This window comes from Hemicordylus capensis, chromosome 5 (assembly GCF_027244095.1).
Source record: "Hemicordylus capensis ecotype Gifberg chromosome 5, rHemCap1.1.pri, whole genome shotgun sequence".
NCBI lineage: Eukaryota > Metazoa > Chordata > Lepidosauria > Squamata > Cordylidae > Hemicordylus > Hemicordylus capensis.
The window spans coordinates 86,542,434-86,563,938 of record NC_069661.1 but is presented as its reverse complement, the minus strand read 5'-3'; the positions used below and the strand labels follow the sequence as shown (position 1 = coordinate 86,563,938).

Here is a 21,505-nt window from a genome sequence, read left to right as displayed (position 1 = left end):
CCTCACCATCGTTATCTACACCCAAACATCTTTTGCTGTCTGCCTCCATATCTGGAGAACCTTGACGTTCACGATCATTTTTACCTGCACCAATGCCTCATCAATCTCCATAGACACCAAGGGAGGACAACCTCGACATTGTGAGCCCTGCTCTCTGGGGTGCTCACCAGTAACGTTTGACATTGATACTGAGGTGGCACTGGCAGATTTATAGGTTGGCTTAGAACAACAGCGTGGTCCCTGTCCTTGCTATCTCTATTTAATTCCAATGGGAGTACACCATTGCAGGTACTTTTTCACACAATGCATAATCAATTCGCTGCCACAGGATGTGGTGACAACCAACAACCTGGATGGCTTTAAGAGGAGTTTGGATAACTTCATGGAGGAGAGGTCTATCAACAGCTACTAGTCGGAGGGCTATAGGCCACCTCCAGCTTCAAAGGCAGGATGCCTCTGAGTACCAGTTGCAGAGTAATAGCAGGAGAGAGGGCATGCCCTCAACATCCTGCCTGTAGGCTTCCAGTGGCATCTGGTGGGCCACTGTGTGAAACATATATACATAAGCCTTTATTATGGTCAGAGACCAGCATAAAATTACACATTAAATGAAGGTAATGCTAGAGAAAGGTTACATGTTGATAGAGGTGATTGTATAGCTATGATGATAGCTATTGTGAAAAGGCTAGGATTTAAAATAATTACTATTTTAAAAGAAACAAGCTACATTACTAAGAAACTGCAACTGCTAAACATACTTTTCCATAATAAAATGCACAGAAAGGATAAAATTTAAAGAGTAATAGAAATATAGCTGAAAGTAATTACATATGAGGTAAAAAGCTAAAATTAAAATTAAGATTGGTTAAAACTATAATGGTTACCATAAATTGGAGTATTACTAAAAATGGTATAGTTACACTAAATGGTACACTAAAATACACTAAGTGGTGCAGTTACGCTACATTAATCTAATAAAATATTATGCCTTACCATAATGCAAGTTGTATGATATGAAGAATATGGAGGTGAGTGTTATCAGGAATGAGATTAGGGGAGCCCATCAGCTATCATCTTTCACCGGATACCAATTGCAGCTGCACAGAACTTAGCAATGATCTGGGGGAGGGGGGGTTAGAGTCAGATAGCAGCAATTGAATATAGAAGTGACTTGTACGACCCGGAAGCTTGTTCAGCAGTGGAGAAATAAGGGCAGCATGAATGTCTCTGTAGAACAGGCAGTACAGAAGGACATGCTCAGTGGTTTCAATTTGTTCTGAGCCGCAGGGGCATAATCGCTCTGAGTATGGGAACTTTCTGTATTGATCCTCTATTACTGCTGGGAGAGACCATGGCAGCGGGCCAGAGTGAATGCCCTGTGTGAAACAGGATGCTGGACTAGATGAGCCTTGGGCCTGATCCACCAGGGCTGTTCTTATGTTCTAAAGGATACTTCCACTTCTTCAGGATGAATGGCTTGCAACGTTGGACCTTAAAGATGCATACTTCCACATAGGCATAGAAGAAATCACAGAAAATACCTGAGATTAACTGGGGAGTGCTGTCTACCAGTACAATGTACTTTTTTTCAGACTGTCCCCTGTCCCATGTGTCTTTACAAAATACATGAGCAAGGTCATTACATATCTAAGAACAAGAGGTTTTGCTATTTTTCCTTTCCTAGACAACTGGTTCTTAGCCACCAGGGACAAAAAATGAGTTATTTTCTTTTATGTTTTGCATCTCCTCGGGGATCTGGGGATACAGGTCAACTGGAAAAAAATCCCACCTGATACCAGGAAAGAAGATAAGTAATGAGAGTGGAGATACACAGCTACAGATTTGGTCTGAAGCAGTCCTTAATGCTGAATGTTTAGTGAAATTATTACATGGGAACACAAGGAGTGTGATTTTCCTCCAGTACTTAAGCCACTGATGAAGACCACTACGGTCGAAACATGTTTGGCGTAGGATATTAAATTAGACAAGTACCTCCTTTCACTGTGCCTTATCACTTGAGGACTAGCAACATGTGGAAAAGCTCACTCCACACTAGGGACACCGAAGCTAGTTAACTCCTGTGCAACTCAGGACTCCCATTGGAATACCGTTTGGACTTTTTAATACATACTTCATATGGAGTGGGATGCCTCTACCACATCCCTTAAGGTCTCGTCCATGTACCTCTCTTACTTTCTGAGCTTCTTCAGATCTGCCACCTTGATCTCAAGGGAACAAACCTGTTCCCTGAGAGCCAAGGGCTCCTTGCAATGAGCATACACCCATGTCTTCTGCCCATGGAGCAAATAGTCATACATGCAACAGTCTGTGCAATACACTAGGAAGTGCCCCTTCCCCTTCTGTGTCTCTATCTTCATTACTGGTTTTGTTGGCTGTTTAGAGTATTTGGAGATTGTTTATTAGACAGTTAGGTCTTAGTTGTATCGGTCAGCTATTTCCTTTCCCAAGAATATGAAAGAGGGAGTAGTACTTGCCTTCTTTTCCCACTGGGCTCCCTGTGATCAAGGGAACTCATTGCAGGCTCACACACACTCTTCCCCGCTAAACTTCATGCCAGACTCCAATGCCATGTTTGCTATCCAAGTTCTGTTTGCTAAGTTCTCTGGCCTTCACCTCTTACATACAGAGTATGCTTCAAACTGAAACAGGGATGTGAGCGTGGCCCCCCCACCAAGTGTGACTCATTACAGCCCTGACCCCTCCCTCTGTCCCTCTCTAGCAATAGCAATAGCACTTACATTTATATACCGCTCTATAGCTGGAAGCAATCTAAGCGGTTTACAATGATTTAGCATATTGCCCCCCAACATTCTGGGTACTCATTTTACCGACCTCGGAAGGATGGAAGGCTGAGTCAACCTTGAGCCCCTGGTCAGGATCGAACTTGTAACCTTCTGGTTACAGGGCGGCAGTTTTACCACTGCGCCACCAGGGGCTCTAGGCAGAGAGAAATGACTAAATGCCACAGAGCCTCCAAAGCTAGCCCTGGCAAATGCTAGCTGTGGCAAAAAACAAACACAGACATATACACTGGGACTTCTCCCTTATAGAGAAAGCAGCCCCTCAAAATTTCCCCTCTTTGTGTTTGTTTGAAGGAATAAGGGTTGTTTTGTGTAGAAAAGCTTGCTTATCTCCGTGAATCTGCTTGTGCTCTTCTCAGAGTAGGATTAAAACTGCAATCCCATGAGTCCAAGTAGCCAGGATACTGCAAGGCTGCAATTCCCAAATAATATAAAGGGGTGCTGCTTGTAGCCCCTGAACAAGCTGTTCTCACAAAAACAGCCTGTTGCTTTGCCTGCTTGTATGGAGAGAGTTGAAATAATGTCAGAGGGCACTTTTCCTCCCTAGTTTTCACCTGGCAAAGTAACAGACATGTCAGATACCTCTGGGTGCAGCAGCTGCTATTATGTATATTTGTAATTATTTAGTGGACTTATGACACTTAAGTATAAATGCCTTATTTTATTTTATTAAATATTTAAATTTTTAAAGGAAAATCTTATGTGCTAAGCTGTATATAGTTCATATAGTTTTGCATCTTTGAAACAGTAACATAAGTTTAAATATTACTTTTGTATATATAAGTTTTGTATATATTTTTCCACCCAAAAAACCTTTTGCATCTTGTCTTTACACACAGATGGTCAGAGCAACCAATAAAAAAAGGCAGCGTTTGTTAGAAGTTAAAGAAGAATTAATTAGGTATGTTATCATTTGTTAAAATATTGGTGGTTTTATTGTGTATTAATCTAATGTAAATGGAGTTTGCTCGTCATTGATTGAAATAAAGTACTACTTAAATGTTACATAAAATAACCTGGCAATAAATGTAAGGTGATTTGAACTTCAAATGACCAATCAGAAGAGTATATATTACTATACTCGAAAATGTGTTTTCACTCCACACCTGACGTTCTTAATGTATGGTCCACTCAAAACCTTCTGCTAGAAATAAGTCATAGTAGTATTCTGCTTTTATTAAATTTGACAGACATGAATGCTATTTGGGTAATTTGTTTTCTTTGTAGCTTCTTTTGTCGGATGATGTACTTACAAACTTCATAAAAAGAATCTCAAGTAGTTTTGAAGAGTTTTAAAGGTTATATTTACTGATGAATAGCTCTGCCAAATATTCCCCCTATTTCTTGGGTTACTCAAGACCAAAGATAAATTTCTGATGAGGAAAGCTGGTTTCCCAGGTTGAAAGTTCATCAAGGCCTTATCTTTGACATCCTTCCTCTTTGAAGGTGAACAGGAAAATGCCCTATCTTGAAGTAAAGAGGGTGTAATTCCATCAAGTCTGCCCTCCTTTTCTGAGTAAGAATGCCAGGATTTTAGGTCTTTTATCTTACTCGTGTATCTCACTTTAATTTTAAACAGCTTTCTATGAAACCAGTTTAAAAGTAACTTGCGCGGGGTGGGGGGAAACCTACCAAAACATGTTCAAACACTTAACATTTTGCAGAACGGAACCACACCTGAAGAAACTGAAGAGAGAATATGCAGAACTAAAAGAAAGAATATCCTGTCTGAAGAATGCAGTTCGGTTAGTGACTGATGTAAACAATCTACAACAAAAATATATTAACAACAAAAGGGAGAACCCACAAGAAAAAGTAGTAGTAAGTAAATGTTTCATGGTTTGATATTCTACATTATTTTGCTTTGTTTTTTGTTTTGGTAGTAGAGACAAAATGACATTTAAACTTACTTAGACTTTGCTGTTCTCTGCTGCTGGATGAGGACATCTCATGTGGGTTATCCATGTGCTCCAGAGACAGGACTATACTAATTTACTAATAAAGCTTTAAGAGCTTGGAAGAAGACCTACCCAGTTTTCAGTCCTGTGTCCAGCTCCAGATACAACTCCTTTCCCCCCTCTACAAGGTTCTCTCTCTTATCTAGGTTTTTCTTTCCATAGGCTAATCCCCCCACCCCAAAATTCATTCTTCTTATCTTCCCTGAGAGCCTATTATTAATATATTTCCCTTTTTAAAACACACACTTTAATCTTTCTTTTCCTCATTAGTCTTTACTATTCTGTCTCTGGTGCAGGCAAAGAAATTATGCAGCGGCATTGCTCCTAAGTTAGGAATGTCCTTTTGCCTGAAGGGAAGGGTCTTGCCAATTTCCCGCCTAATAGGCCCCTCAGCAGCCCATCAAACACTACTAAGTCCTCTCCGCAGTGGGCTGATCTTATCTCTGCAGAGTTGGAGGAGGACACACCGGGCCTCCCTCCATCAGGCAGTGTGGCCTGCAACTGTGGCATCTGAGACCAGTCAGACTCCGAATCCAATCGCCCCCTCGGGTCATGTGGCAAACTAAGAGGGCAATATGGTGGGTGGATCAGGACCTTTGGACATGGCAGCTCCATTCCACCTGCAACAAGCTCTCTCAATGGGGCGGGCCTTCAAGACCAGGCCAAGAAGGCCGCACTCAGCCCACCACCGGAGTGTAGAAAACTAGAACAAAAGGAAGCACGGTGGTAGGGAGTCAGAAGGCTGGGAGTGCTGAGAATTCACCTCTGGCCAATACTGTGACACCGATGAGACCAGATCAGATTCTTCCCATCCCTATTGCCATAGATTTGACTGAGATCCCTGAAGCTCCTGCCCCATCTGTTCCTGCTGAGAACCCCCCTTTGCTGCCCTCTGAGTTGCAAAATTCTGTTCCACCGGCCAGGCAGGCATGGTTTCAACAGATGTTTACCCAGTCCTTACAACAGTTTAAGGGTCCTCATTCCTCTGAGATCTCAGAGTATGATTCACCAGATCCTCATCACCAGGACACTAATCCCCAGGGACCAAGTCCTCAGGGGCCCAAACCTGCTGGGTCGGATCTGATTCTAACTTCACCGCAACCCCAGGCATCTGGGGACCCCACAAATCCCGGGTGCTTTAGACCGAGATCCGGATCCTGGAGAAGAGGGAGAATGGTCAGACGACCAAAAGACTGACTCCCTTTTTCAAGTTCCCAGAAACGTTTTCTTTCTGAGCCTCCTGCTGATGCTCTGGTGGTGTTCCTCCTGCCTGGAGTTGTGCTCCCTTAAGACAAAAAGTTTGCTCAGAGATACATCAGAAAAAGAGGACTGAAGCTTATCTCTAAGGAGCGCACATGAGGCCTCGTCTCTCTCTATCCATTCACAGCAGCAGCTTCTATTATTGCCAGGACTTCCCTCTTACGGTTTCATCTGTTTCACCGTTCACAATCCAATCCATCCATCGGAATGTGGTTGGCACAAGGTGGACATATGTAGATGTTTGAAGGTTTATCTAAAATGTACAGATTCTTTCTGGACCTCTGATGTCTTGATTGCTTCTAACCTGCCTAGGTCCATGGGTCAGAAGGTATCAGTGTTCACTATTGCCAGGTGGATCAAGGCTTGTATTTCCCTCGCATGTGAATCTCAGAACCTCCAAATGTTTCTGCATTTCATGGCTCATTCTAAAATGGCAACAGTGAGCTATGCAAAGCAGCCATGCGGTCTTCTCCATCAACCTCCACCAGGCACTCTTAAGATGGATGCTCATAATTCTGCAGAGGCTGGAGGCTTTGGCAGGAGGGTGTTGGAGCAGGGGCTCCCTTTACAGTAGACTGGGGCACTCCTACCCAGGTTTATCAGCTGTGGCATGTCCCACAGGAGATATCCTCATCCAGCAGCAGAGAAAGGAGCTTTGGTTACTTATGAAGGCAGCTTCTTGCTGCTGGATTTGAAGACATCTCGGCTCACCCACTTGGGCTACCTGGGTCTACTGCAGGGACTCAACTCTTGGTTCCACAGACTCTTACCAAGGCCTTAACTTTCTCTAGATGCGTTTTTTTTCTATTCTGACTTCTCTGTGTATGGACTTGGCTATTCAGAACTGGGCGGGTTCATCTTCCCAGGCTCTTAATCTTTACTAGCAAATTAGTATTGTCCTGTCTCTGGAGCATGTGGGGAGGAAAACCTACCTGAGATGTCTTCAAATCCAGCAGCAAGAAGAAGCCTTCAGGGAAGTAATCAATGTTCCTTTTCAGTGCTGCTTGGAAAAATTTAGTATGATGAACCTTATCGAAACCCTATTTCAATATTCCTAATAGTCTCTAATTCCTACACACATATGCATCACACTCAGCTTGGGTCTCTGCACTATGGATTCCAAACATATGCAGTCAGGCCATTTTTCAAGTTATATTCTTAAATGTAAAGGAATCCTTTTGGAATTCCATTTGTGTGAGTAAAGTAATATTGCTCACAAGGGCTGCTGCAAAAACTTGTTTTCTGGAGCAAGGATTCTCAGCGTTGGGTCCCCAGATGTTATTAGACTTCAACTCCCATAATCCCCAGCCCCAGTGGCCTTTGGTTGGGGATTATAGGAGTTGAAGTCCAATAACATCTGGGGACCCAACATTGAGAATCCCTGTTCTGGAGTGTAAATTTGGGGTTCTTTGCAAAAAATGGAAAAACAGTTATTTTGCTGGTTGAAATAAGTGTATTATATAGTGTTGGTAGGTACAAAAGTGGTGAGAAATGTAGTTCACAAGATTTAAAGTAATGCCTTAACAATAACATTGCCATTCTTTTTTCCCTATAGTATGGCATTTCCAGCCTTCCTGCCCTTCTGATAGAATCACGGAGGATTGTAGGAGCAGAAAATGACTTTCAAAATATCAATTCAAAATTGCAACAAATCTTGGATTTGCATGAAGAGAAGTAAACAAATATCTCATACAAAACACAACTTATCTAACATTCAATAACACTGCCAAATTTTAAATGTGTTGAAACATTGAAGTAGGTGAAGCAGAAAATCAAAAACTCATTTTTCAGAGACAGTCAACTCCTAAAGATGTTGTAGCCATTTTAGTCCTACTGTACATAATATATAGTACACTTTGCCTCATGGTGATCACCAAATCTAAAAATCTTATTACCCATGATAGATTTATTAGTGGGATTGGGAAGGTCTTAATGGCTTGTTGGCACAATGCCAACAATCCCTCCCCGATCTCTCCCCCTCCCATGCTGTAGGAGAGGGAAGAGACAGAGATGAAAGCGCTCTAAAAGAAGCAACACTATCTTGCTGGTATATTTTGATTGGATTTTCTTGGATTTTCTTTAAAATACATGATCAAGGAGGGATAGGACTAGGAGTTGTTTCTCTAAGCCAGATGCTTCTGCCATACTGTATTCTCTACTGCTGGCGGGGGTGTGGGGGAATTGGCCCAACCCCAAAGAGAAGTGAGTCCAGCTATACCTAGACCAATGTCTACTGAACAAACAGGAGACCTTGCAGCTGAGGAGAAATGTGTTTTGAAGATTTCGCTAGGCATAGTATAAAATTCTGCTTGACCTGAGCCAGTGGTCCAAACAATGAGTACCTCACTTAACCAGGGAAGGGAAATGAGCTGTATTCATGGTTGAAGCACACAAGAAACATTTGGCTGAAGGTTGCCTCAGCAAATGCATAGACACAGATTTTGTAGTGCTTGGTGAAAGTGTAACAAGAGGGCCAAATTGCCACCCCACAAACTTCTTCACCCAAAGCTCTGTAAGCCTTTATTTTAGTACATCATTGCTGATTTGGTAATATTAATCATGATGAAGAAACAAAATACAATTTTAAAATGGAGTATGAAACTAGTCTGTTCTTCTGTCAAGTAACTAATTCGATCGTTCCATATTCATGTCTAATAAAATATTAAGAATAAAGAATTTTTCCTTACCCATGTATTTGCCTTTACTTTGTTCACTAGACAGTGGGTGCTCTCCACTCCCAAAGCTCTGGAGCACATATCCCATGAAGTGCCAGCTCTCCTCAAGGAGTAAGGGAGAATGCCTACAGGTGGAGGCTTATTTAGAGCTTTGTAGGCTTTGGCAATGAAACACTTAGGAGCTCTTCTCATGATCACAGAGAAGAACTCCAGAGCTGTCTGTGGGGAAGGAGGATTTAGCTTACCTTCCCCAGAGACTTATCAGTTTCTGTTCCTCGGGCAGGCAGATCACCTGCCCAGACGAGTGGCAGCTCCAGGGAAGCGCTGCAGTGTGGCACCCCCCCCCGCCCAAATAATGCACTGTGTGAATGCATGGTGCATTACTGGGATCCCCCCACACACACGCACACAAAGCCAGTGTGGGAATCCCCCCCACACACACACGTGTGTGCCCGCCATGGCTGCAAGCAGCTGCAGCAGACACACAATTAAATGAGGTCAAAAGAGCACTCACTCCCTTATCCTCATTTAACTTGGAGGCTACTTAGGTGAGTTTGCCTCCGTGTAGCCACCTGGATCGGGCATGATGGTTCCCAGTGGTTCACACAAGTGAGCAAAACAAGGCTGGGCTCCCTTAGCCCGGTTTTGCTTGCATGTGTGAATAGCCTCATTAGCTATTTGGAGAGGGAAGTCTTTGGCAGTTTTCCATCTTCTCTGTGTCCCATGTGTAACAGAGGCAGATCACCCGAAGGACTGAATTCTATATACGTTTATCTTGAGCCCTCTGCATATCTAGAATGCTACTTTCTTTCTCTAGAGTGACAGGAATTAGGGCACAAGGAGGAGAAAGCAGGAATTGGCTTTAGGGATGGGAAGGGGTTGATATGAAGAACTACCTTATAATTATAGAAAATGCTGGATCTGCCAAGAGGTCCAGGTTTAGCTGGATTCATTTCTTTGGGGGTGGGGTAACTTCCCACTTCCAAAACCAGATGCGCTTATGAAAACAGTTTTGATACTTAGAAAGAGGGGGGGAAACCCACCTCTGAGGCTCAAACCAGGGTCAAGAGAGCCTCCACAGAGGAAAATGGTGAACAACAAAAACTAGGTTACCCACTACCCTAAGGAAGCACATGATATGTGTGTGGATTGGACCCCAATGGAGTACTATCTACCACTGCCTGGACAGAGCCCAAGTCAGAGACTTGCCTGGAAATAGTATTTAGCATAAGACTCAGATCCACGCATCCTGTAAAATGTGAGAAACAGTCACTCCTATTGGAGCAATGCCCTTGGAGTGAGGTAAAGTGAGATAAGGAAGTTTGATAAGCCTTGTGAGTAGATTTCATCCTTGCTGCAGTGAAAGTGTTGAGGACTACCAGAGGAACCAAAGCCTCCTAGTCCTGCTCTCTCAGCCTCCAGGTGAAGAATTGGATCAGAGCTGGTTTCGGGTAGAGGCAAGGACCATGGCTGAGAAGATTGTCATGAGCTGGAAATCTGAGTGGAGAGACTGGACTTGAACTTGGAGGATATCTGCAAGCCACTGATGTCTTGGCTACTTGGGAGCAACCAAGTCAACACTGGATTGCTTCTCTAGACATTTTGGCCAGAATTCTTGACAGAAATAGGAAGAGAATGCAGATAAGGCTGTCAGGAAGCCACCCAGATGCCCCTCCCAAATCCAGGGAGGTGATTTGTTTTATATGATTTTTATATCAGTAAATTATTACTTTCTTTTGCTGCCACCATATGATTATTACCCTGCTCTCAGTAATTAGTTCTTTGGTTACGCAGCTTCGCAAGTGCGGGATAGGCATGTATGTTCAGTGCATAAAAGAAAGTCTGAAGTGCAGAAACAAGAACAAGTTTATTATTTACAAGCGATTGAGATCTCTGCAAAGCAGAACACATCAACTTCACTACAATATTGCCAAATAAAGTGGGCTGTTAGACTCTCTGAGTGTTTTGACCTTTACCTTCGCTCTTAGAGATGTTAAATAAACAACTCAGGACATATGTATTTTAACCTTTGTGGGATTTGGTGCAATGAACCAGACCTTTTAGTCCATTTTACCAGGGGTTTTGCCTTTAGGCACCTTTCACTCACAGGATTCCCCCTCAGGCATATTATTTCAGACTTCCAGAGTACTGTACCAGTGCACCAATGGCTATTCAGTCTCTGTACTTCCACTGACTCTCACAAAACCTGAACAATTTCTCTCGTTCAGTCACCACACAGAACCACTCGCGCTCTAAGTTCTGTCCTGTCCAACTCCTAACTGCTCCCAACTGTCACCACCTGTCATTTAAATCCTTCCCTGAACATTCCATATGGTTTCCATGACAACCTCGGTTCACTCACTCCCCCCCCCCACTCTACATGTATGTTTATTTACAAGGCCCCTCAGCCAAGGGCAAGGCTTAGTCATCAATGCCCTGTGAATGATAGTCTTTGTTCTGTGAGAAGAACTTCTCTGTCCGTTGGTTATGTTGCATCTCCTTGAAAAAGTGAGACATTCCTAGCTAGATAACCAGCCTGCTGCCACCACTTGAAGAATTTTTAGCACTTACCCTAAACACTCAGTGTATCAGGGCAGCTATATTGTTTTTGCTAGTCCATCTTACAATTATCAAGTAGAAATTGACAGCCACAGTCCCAGATAGGCTATCCAACAAGTGAAGATTTATTTGTGTGCAAAATAACACTTCTTACCACTGCACAGAATAACGTACAGACACATCATCAGCAAAACACTTCGCAGAATCAAGACCTTCACAGTTCTTAATAACCACTAACTGACCCCACACAGAGCATCTGTGTGCTCTTTGGGGCCGGTGGTTACCTCTTCCCCCCTCCACCTTCTGCCCCAGTCTCCACTTCCAGGCCCAGCCGCCTCTCCTCCCCACCGCCACTTCTGCCCCCCCACTTTCTCCCCCCCCCGCCGGGCCTTGCCTCTGCAGCTGGGCTGGGCCCACCGCTGCCTCTGTGGCCAGGCCTGCCGCGGTGACCAATCCTCCTGGGTGCACCTCAGCCAATCAGGCCCGTCCGCCACCCAGCCAATCATCTGGGCGCTGGGACGCACATTCCAAGGCACACCCAGGAGAATTATATATAGAGATCCTTTCTTCTTTGTGTCCTCTGTGCAGCCAGACTTACAGGTATTGCAGCTCTATTGGCCAGACATCTCTTGAAAGCTTAAAATTCTATGAGTTGTGGCCCCTTCCCCACTTGTAAGCACAACCTCACTTGCAATGGCCAAGTATATGGGAGGGAGCACCACTTCAATCTCCTTTTTTTAGGGCTATACCTAACCAAAGTAAAGAAATCAACAGAGATTCAACTTCTTTCTCCTTAGTTATTGCTTATAGTTGGGGATGCCCTCAGGCCTAGTAAAATTTGTTTAGCAAAGATTGTTTGATTAATGTGAAAAGCAGGAATTAGATCCCTTCCAGTATTTTTTTTAAATTTATAAAACAGATGTTCTCCACTCTTTAGAGGTTTGCTTTATAAAAAATGAAGTAGTATATTTTGAAGGACTCCACTGTTTTTGTTTTGTTTTGTTGTGGTGCAGGACCAAATTTAGGTAATGCTGTATCTTCCCAGACTATTTTGAAATGGGTAGTGGCTACAAAATGCATACATTACACATTCGCTGGTATAGCAATGCCTAAAGGAGTTAAGGGACATTCAATAAGAGCAAGAGCTGCATCTGTAGCTAGGGATGTGCATGAACTGGTCCAGAGGCCTTTCTAAAAGCCTCTGAACCAGTTAGAAGGTGGCGCCAGCTCAAAGGTTTGATGCCGGCGGGGGAAGGTGCAGTGCTAGACCTCAGTGCTCCTATTCGGCTTTTACAACCTTCCAGCCTTGGAAAGATTGGAAAGATTGTGCCATCGAGTCAGTGTTGATTCCTAGCAACCAGAGAGCCATGTGGTTTTCTTGGTAGAATATAGGAGTGATTTACCATTGCCTTCTCCCACACAGTGTGAGATGATGCTTTTCAGCACCTTTTCAGATGCTTTTCAGCTGCTGCCCGATATAGGAGTTTCCCATATTCTGGGAAACACCAGCAGGGATTTGAACCAACAGCATCCTAGGCAGGTTGCTTCCCCGCTGCACCATTAGGTGGCCTGTTACCTCATATACATGAGTTAAATTATTCAAATGTAATAATGGTTGCCCTTTATTTTCAGTAGATTTCTCTTTCCTGGAGTGGGAGTGTGTGTGTGAGTGGGGGGCAGGGAAAAAGCACAATACAGGCCTGTCTCCAACCCTCCGTGGCTGGGCAAGGTAATTGAGAGGGTGGTGGCCTCCCAGCTCCAGACAGTCTTGGAGGAAACTGATTATCTTGACCTATTTCAAACCGGCTTCCGGGCTGGCTATGGGGTGGAGACTGCCTTGGTCGGCCTGATTGATGATCTCCAATTGGGAATTAACAGAGGAAGTGTGACTCTGTTGGTCCTTTTGGACCTCTTGGCGGCTTTCGATACTATTTACCATAGTATCCTTCTGGAGCGTTTTGAGGGGGTTGGGGGTCTGGGAGGCACTGCTCTGCAGTGGTTCTGCTCCTACATCTTGAGCAGGTTCCAGATGGTGTCCCTTGGAGATTGTTGTTCTTCAAAATCTGAACTTTTGTATGGTGTCCCTCAGGGCTCCGTATTGTCTTTGATGTTGTTTAACATCTACATGAAACCGCTGGGAGAGATCATCAGGAGATTTGGTGCAGGGTGCTATCAGTATGCTGATGACACCTAAATCTATCTCTTTATGTCAGCATCATCGGGAGAGGGCATAACCTCCCTAAATGCCTGCCTGGAAGTGGTAATGGGCTGGATGAGGGATAAAAAACTGAGACTGAATCCAGATAAGACGGAGGTACTCATTGTGCGGGGTCAAAACTCGAGAGACGATTTTGATCTGCCTGTTCTGGACGGGGTCACACTTCCCCAGAAGGAACAGGTATGCAGTCTAGGGGTGCTTCTGGATCCAAGTCTCTCTCTGGCATCCCAGGTTGAGGCAGTGGCCAGAAATGCCTTCTATCAGCTTTGGCTGATACGTCAGCTGCGCCCATTTCTTGAGATAGACAACCTCAAAACAGTGGTACATCTGCTGGTAACCTCCAGAATGGATTACTCCAATGCACTCTATGTGGGGTTGCCCTTGTACGTAGTCTGGAAACTACAGTTGGTCCAGAATGCGGCAGCCAGGCTCGTCTCTGGGTCATCTAGGAGAGACCATATTACTCCCGTATTGAAGGAGTTACCCTGGCTGCCGATATGTTTCCGGGCAAAGTACAAGGTGCTGGTCATAACCTATAAAGCCCTAAACAGCTTGGGCCCTGGGTATTTAAGAGAACGTCTTCTTCGTCATGAACCCCACCGCCCATTGAGATCATCAGGAGAGGTCCGTCTGCTTTTGCCACCGGCTCGTCTGATGGCTACTCAGGGATGAGCCCTCTCCGTTGCTGCCCCAAGGCTTTGTAATGCGCTCCTTAGTGAAATAAGAGCCTCCCCATCTCTGACAATTTTTAAAAAGTCTTTAGAGACACATTTGTTCAACCAGGCTTTTAACCGATATTGTTTTAATACTTTTAATATTGTTTTTAGAATATCGTTTTTAAAAATTGTTTTTAAATTGCTGTTTTTTAATTTTATTTTTTTTAAACTAATGTTTTATCTTTGTTTTTCTCTGGTTGTAGACCGCCCAGAGACCTAAGTTTTGACCGGTATAAAAATATGTTAGTTAGTTAGCTAGTTAAATAAATAAATAATGCTGGTAATGCTGAACAAAATGGATACTTCTGTGGTAATCAGGTCTGATTAAAGAATGGAGATCGGCATCCTTGAGATCTATGGAGTAATGAAATTTTGCTCAGTGCCATCAGGAGGACACTGGACACAAGTTTCTCTATCATGAACCAACAAAGTCTAAGGAACCTGTTGATCTTCTAAAGGCTCAGGATGACTTGCACCTCTCCATTCTTCTTGAGCATGAAAAAATAGACAGAATAAACTCCTAACCCACTTTGGGAGTGGCAGGCCTGCTGAACTGCTACAATTTGAGATAGTGTGTGGACAGCCCACTTCATAAGACTGTCACATCCTTGGAATAGAGGGAGACATGGAATCTGTCTCAAGGCACTTCTCAAAACTTCAGGCAGTACCCAAGGGGAATTGTCTCCCAGACTGAAGCAAAAGATTGAAGACACCCCTCTATCCGGAGTGAAGGGGGTTGAGTGTTGAAAGCAGAGTGCTTTCTTGCTCTCTGCTTACAACTGGAACCTCTGGAGTAACAAAAGGGTTTACAATGCCTTATTCTGAGATGGTATTTGGTAGCAAAAAGAATATTGGAAACTACTTTATGAGAAGACTTGCATCCAACAGATTTAGAACTGAAGACTTGCAGGATTTCAAAACAACCAGAGGGCTAACAAAGTATGAAGAGTGTGACAGTAGTTATCCTTTGAAGGAAAAGAAGGCCACACCCTCAGAGAAGGGTCTTACTGCTTGCTTCAGCATTTTTTTCTCCCCGCAACAAAAATAAGTGGCAGTTGTCAAAGAAGGGCAGCAAGGGAAATGTCTTATCAAACCCTAATTCTCACAGGCTAATGCTGTTCAAGGTTTTGCTGGTGAACCACATTAAATTGGAAAAATATCTTTAAAAGGTGCTTGCTGCATGTCTGTTCATGTGGAAGACCTTTTCAACAGAGTGATAGAGCAACTGCTTTGCATGCAGAAGGTCACAGGTTCAATCCCTAGCATCTCCAGGTAGGGCTAGGAGAGACTCCTGCCTGGAACCTTAGAGTTGCTTCCAATCAAAGTAGACAATACTGAGCTAGATAGGCCAAGTATCTGACTCAGTATAAGGCAGCTTCCTATGTTTCTAAACAAACCTTGGCAAAAAAAAAAGAAGAAAAAAAGGAAACAAAATGTACAGCCTCACATAAAGCAAGGTGGTGACAGAAACTGATGGAACACCTGACAGAAAAAGCAGACTAGGCAGAGTATGAACTCTCACAGCAAGGGAAGGAGCCATCCATGTGAGAAAACGTCTAAGAGAAGAGGGGAGGCTAATTTTAGTAAAGCATGCCTGTTACCTCTGAGGGAGAAAAGGCAAATGCTGCAGTAGCAGCTCTGCAACAGGTGCTAAATTTATTTATTTATTTGATTTATATACCGCCCTTCCTAAATGCAGCAAACAGCTGCATAAATAAGCCTCAGGAAGTGCCACACAAAAAAGGAAAGTCCAATGACAGCCTTATTCCTGCAATAGTGGGAAAGCGGGGAGACCAACAAAGAAAAAAGGTCACTGGGATGCCAGGAACCCTTTCGGGAGTCCTCCCTGAAACTTCAGAGGAGGAGTAAACATCACCCACAAACAGTCAGGAGACCAGGGACTGAAGGGATCCAAAAAACTTGGGCAAGGTCTGTGCAGCTGAGCCTAGAGCAAAAATGTCCTTAGAAGAGGGAGGGGAATAAGACTGGATGTAAAACTAGCTCATGTACCTCTCTGTAGTCAGAATCCAAGAATGAAACCACAGCTTCTGTCTTCAGATTGTTCTTTGAACACTTATTTTACACTTACAAAGCCCTCCTGTTCTGCTTAAAAGAAGCAGAACCCAAACCTACATCCACACACAAAAGAGATAAGACTGGCTTAGAGAGGAAGTAGTACCTTGTAGTCTTGCTGTCCTTGGCCAAGTGTTCCTTCATCTAGAAACCCTATAGGATGAAGTAGAGAGCACTCAGTATCTGGACCACTGGCTAGTGTCAAGTAGGAAGGATGTCAACTTGGGCACTATTCATATGTGGTATCTGGCTACAAATATTACTCTCATAACTGTTCCAACACTATTCATTTCATTTTTTAAAAAAATTGGATTTTGTACTCTGCACAGAACATCACTTAAGTGCATCATCTATACTGTTGTAACGATCTACTCTGCAGTCTGCTGTAGCCCAGAACTAAAAAGGATTTTGTTGCTATATCTGGCATCTCATCACCTCTGTAGGTATGAGTGCTTCTAAAAGCAATATTGCATCAGTCTTTGGCACACATGATACATTTAATTTAGAATTAGTTTTCTGGTGAATAAATGATAGCATAATGACCTTCTAAGAATATCAGCTTAGTTTGGCTAACTTGTCTGGTTTCTACAAAGAGGGCCTATGACTGATATAAGGAAAACTTTGTTAAATCATGCCTAATTCATTAAATAGATTTATCCCTTTATTTTATCAACTTCATGTTTGCTTAAAGCATCTATTAGAAGGTCATCTGGTATTTCATCCATATGCCAGTTCCTCTGGGGCTGAAAGTTTTCAGCTGCTTCAGCTAGTTCCACATCCTCACAAGCTTCTAAAAAACAGATGTCATCCATATCATCATCCCACTTGACACTCAAACTTTTCTTGGTGCTTGGCTCCCTGTCTTCTTGTGCTGCTGTTAAAGAAATGTTGTCTGTCAAACCCAGAGGATTATAATATATATTTGCTTTTTCTTCTATGTTCCCATTTTCATCCATTGTATATACATATTCTTCATCCTATAAAACAAGCATGTCACTATTAAAAACACACTGTGTGTGAAACTTCCTTCTAAAAACTGCTTTAGAATTCAGGTTCTGGAAAGTTTGTTACTTCCCATATACCACCTTTAAGTTAGCTTTCATTTCAGTTCCTAGTTTTGCATTTCTACAGAGCGTTATGTTCTCCAAATAGCATGAGCGTGCAGCTGCACAAGCTCAAAAATCCCACCTTGGTGCTTTGAGTCATTTGCAAAAGCTATAAACGGTCTGCATCCTGCCTAGCACAATACATAGTGGGTCTTGAAGAAGGATTGCTTAAATGCAGAATAGCTAGGCCTTAGGAAGGTTTACCCTCAAATGGATAAAGGTAATCCAGTTGACATAGTATACCTGGACTTCCAAAAAGCTTTCGACAAAGTTCCTCATCAAAGACTCTTGAGAAAACTTAGCAGTCATGGGATAAGGGGACAAGTACAGGTGAAACTCGAAAAATTAGAATATTGTGCAAAAGTTCATTAATTTCAGTAATGCAAATTAAAAGGTGAAAGTGATATATGAGATAGACGCATTACATGCAAAGCGAGATAAGTCAAGCCTTAATTTGTTATAATTGTGATGATCATGGCGTACAGCTCATGAGAACCCCAAATCCACAATCCCAGAAAATTAGAATATTACATGAAACCAATAAAACAAGGATTGTAAATAGAACAATATCGGACCTCTGAAAAGTATAAGCATGCATATGTATTCAGTACTTGGTTTGGGCCCCTTTTGCAGCAATTACTGCCTCAATGCAGCGTGGCATGGATGCTATCAGCCTGTGGCACTGCTGAGGTGTTATGGAAGACCAGAATGCTTCAATAGCGGCCTTCAGCTCTTCTGCATTGTTTGGTCTCATGTCTCTCCTCCTTCTCTTGGCAATGCCCCATAGATTCTCTATGGGGTTCAGGTCAGGCGAGTTTGCTGGCCAATCAAGCACAGTAATCCCATGGTCATTGAACCAGGTTTTGGTACTTTTGGCAGTGTGGGCAGGTGCCAAGTCCTGCTGGAAAATGAAGTCAGCATCCCCATACAGCTCGTCTCCGGAAGGAAGCATGAAGTGCTCCAAAATCTCCTGATAGATGGCTGCGTTGACCCTGGACTTAATGAAGCACAGTGGACCAACACCAGCAGATGACATGGCTCCCCAAATCAACACAGACTGTGGAAACTTCACACTGGACTTCAAGCATCTTGCATTGTGTGCCTCTCCATTCTTCCTCCAGACTCTGGGTCCTTGGTTTCCAAATGAGATGCAAAAGTTGCTCTCATCAGAAAAGAGGACTTTGGACCACTGAGCAACAGACCAGTTCTTTTTTTCTTGAGCCCAGGTAAGACGCTTCTGACGTTGTTTGTTGTTCAGGAGCGGCTTGACAAGAGGAATATGACATTTGAAGCCCATGTCCAGGATCCGTCTGTGTGTGGTGGCTCTTGATGCACTAACTCCAGCCTCAGTCCACTCCTTGTGAAAGTCCCCAACACTTTTGAATGGCCTTTTCCTGACAATCCTCTCCAGGCTGCAGTCATCCCTGCTGCTTGTGCACCTTTTTCTCCCACACTTTCCCCTTCCACATAACTTTCTATTGATGTGCTTTGATACAGCACTTTGGGAACATCCAACTTCTTTTGCAATTACCTTTTGAGGCTTTCCCTCCTTATGGAGGGTGTCAATGATAGTTTTCTGCACAACTGTCAAGTCAGCAGTCTTTCCCATGATTGTGATTCCTAATGAACCAGACTGAGAGACCATTTAAAGGCTCAGGAACCCTTTGCAGGTGTTATGGATTGCTTAGCTGATTGGAGTGGGACACCTGGAGCCTAGACTGTTGAACCTTTTCACAATATTCTAATTTTCTGGGATTGTGGATGTGGGGTTCTCATGAGCTGTACGCCATGATCATCACAATTATAACAAATTAAGGCTTGACTTATCTCGCTTTGCATGTAATGCGTCTATCTCATATATCAGTTTCACCTTTTAATTTGCATTACTGAAATTAATGAACTTTTGCACAATATTCTAATTTTTCGAGTTTCACCTATACATGTGTGGATTGCTAACTGGTTGAAAGTCAGGAAACAGAGGGTAGGGATAAATGGAGAGTTTTCACAATGGGGGGAAGTAAAGAAGTGGGGTTCCCCAGGGATCTGTACAGAGACTGATGCTTTTTAATTTATTCATAAATGATCTAGAAGTTGTGGTAAGCAGCGAGGTGGCCAAATTTGCAGATGATACCAAACTATTTGGGGTAGTGAAATCCAAAACAGATTGTGAGGAGCTCTAAAAGGATCTCTCCAAACTGGGGGAGTGGGCAACAAAATGGCAAATGTGGTTCAATGTTGGCAAGTATGAAGTGATGTACATTGGGACGAAAAACCCCAACTTCAAGTATACGCTGATGGAATCTGAGCTGTCGGTGACTGACCAGGAGAGGGATCTTGGGGTCGTGGTGGACAGCTCGTTGAAAGTGTCGACTCAATGTGTGGCAGCTATGAAAAAGGCCAATTCCATGCTAGGGATCATTAGGAAGGAGATTGAAAATAAAACGGCTAATATTATAATGCCCTTATACAAAACAATGGTGCGAGCACACCTGGAGTACTGTACAATTCTGGTCACCACATCTAAAAAAGTACATTGTAGAACTGGAAAAGGTGCAGAAGAGGGCAGCCAAGATGATCAGGGGCCTAGAGCACCTTCCTTATGAGGCAAGGCTACAACATCTGGGGCTTTTTAGTTTAGAAAAAAGATGACTGTGGGGAGACATGAAATCTATAGGTCTATAAAATCATGCATGGTGTGGAGAAAGTGGAAAGAGAGAAATTTCTTTTTCTCTCACACAGCACTAGAACCAGGGGTCATCCCATGAAACTGGTTGCCAAGAAATTTAGGACCAACAAACAGAAGTACTTTTTCACACAATGCATAATCAAATTCTTGAATTTTCTGCCACAAGATGTGTTGACAGCAACCAGTCTGGATGGCTTTAAAAAGGGCTTAGATAAATTTATGGAGGACAGGTCTATCAATGGCTACGAGGTCTGAGGGCTGTAGGCTACCTCCAGTCTCGGAGACAGTGTGCCTCTGAATACCATTTGCAGGGGAATAACAGCAGGAGAGAGGGCATGTCCTCAACTCCTGCCTGTAGGCTTCCAATGGCATCTGGTGGGCCACTGTGTGAAATAGGATGATGGACTAGATGGGCCTTGGGCCTGATCCAGCAGGGCTTTTCTTATGTTCTTAAATGGGATAGGAGTAATTCTAAGCAGCTGGTTTTTCAAAAGAGATTAAACTGTTTTATATTGTTTTAATTTGATTGTTTTATGTCTTGTTTTATTTATTGTAAACTGCTCAGAGCTAACAGATGGGGTAGTATAAAATACAATTATTAATAATTTTAAAAATGTAAATGACTAGCTCACACATGCATGTTCAGCATTCAACTGAAGGGAAAATGTGTGTGATAATGTGCCTTCTCAGATTAATCACTGAAAGAACTTTCAAATCATCCAATGTCATCTATAAAAATACTTTGAGACAGTCCATACATTAAAGATGTGTCAGTGTGTACAAAGCAAGAGATGTGCTTCTGTCTGAGGCTTCATGTTATGCTAGGGCCATATTGTTTGGCTTTCTAATTATGGAGGGATGGTTGCTATCAAGAAATAAGCCACACGGATGCTGTTCTGCATGGTAAAACAGCTACTGTGTGGCTTGAGCCAATTTTTGACAAGGTTCAAATCAGCTGAACCATATGCAGGCTATTTCACAGTAGATTAACTAGGGTACAGCAGCAGGGATAACTACCTCGAGTGGAAGATTTATAGACATGCAAAGTTAGCCTTTCATGAAGTACATTTAAATTATTGTGTAATACAGGAAGTCCTTGCTATTTGCGGGTACAGCACTTGTGGTTTCACATATCTGCAGTCGGGTAATTAGCACCCGACCTCGGTATATGTGGGGGGAAAGTGCAGAAAAAAGGGTTAAACCCACGGATATGCGTGTTGGGGGTGGCCGAAAATAAAATCATTTCAATTGGAAATCATTTCCGACCGCCATTTTGACTGCTGGAGAGATCGGGAGCCATTTTATGGCTCTACATGGGAGGCAAAAAAGCTGATTTTCAGCCCCATGGGCAACAGTGCAGCACAGCAGGGGATGGTAGGACACCTTGAGGGGCCATTTGGGGGCAACTGGGGCAGCAAAACCCGCTATTTTT

General features: G+C 43.2%; 2 protein-coding genes across 11 annotated transcripts in view; one reads left to right on the top strand and one right to left on the bottom strand.

The window, feature by feature from the left end:
* CENPU (centromere protein U) overlaps positions 1-8,726 on the top strand; it is a 40,797-nt gene extending 32,071 nt beyond the window's left edge. For all 7 annotated transcript variants that reach the window (XM_053257893.1, XM_053257890.1, XM_053257891.1 and 4 more), the window contains exons 12-14: positions 3,662-3,723; positions 4,487-4,643; positions 7,596-8,726. In XM_053257893.1, coding sequence (XP_053113868.1) covers positions 3,662-3,723; positions 4,487-4,643; positions 7,596-7,718 — 342 coding nt within the window. In that variant the 3' untranslated portion in view covers positions 7,719-8,726. The remainder of the gene's footprint in view (positions 1-3,661; positions 3,724-4,486; positions 4,644-7,595) is intronic.
* Positions 8,727-16,929: 8,203 nt separating this feature from the next.
* Positions 16,930-21,505, bottom strand: part of PRIMPOL (primase and DNA directed polymerase) — a 90,136-nt gene continuing 85,560 nt past the window's right edge. For all 4 annotated transcript variants that reach the window (XM_053253443.1, XM_053253445.1, XM_053253442.1 and 1 more), the window contains exon 14: positions 16,930-17,258. In XM_053253443.1, coding sequence (XP_053109418.1) covers positions 16,935-17,258 — 324 coding nt within the window. In that variant the 3' untranslated portion in view covers positions 16,930-16,934. The remainder of the gene's footprint in view (positions 17,259-21,505) is intronic.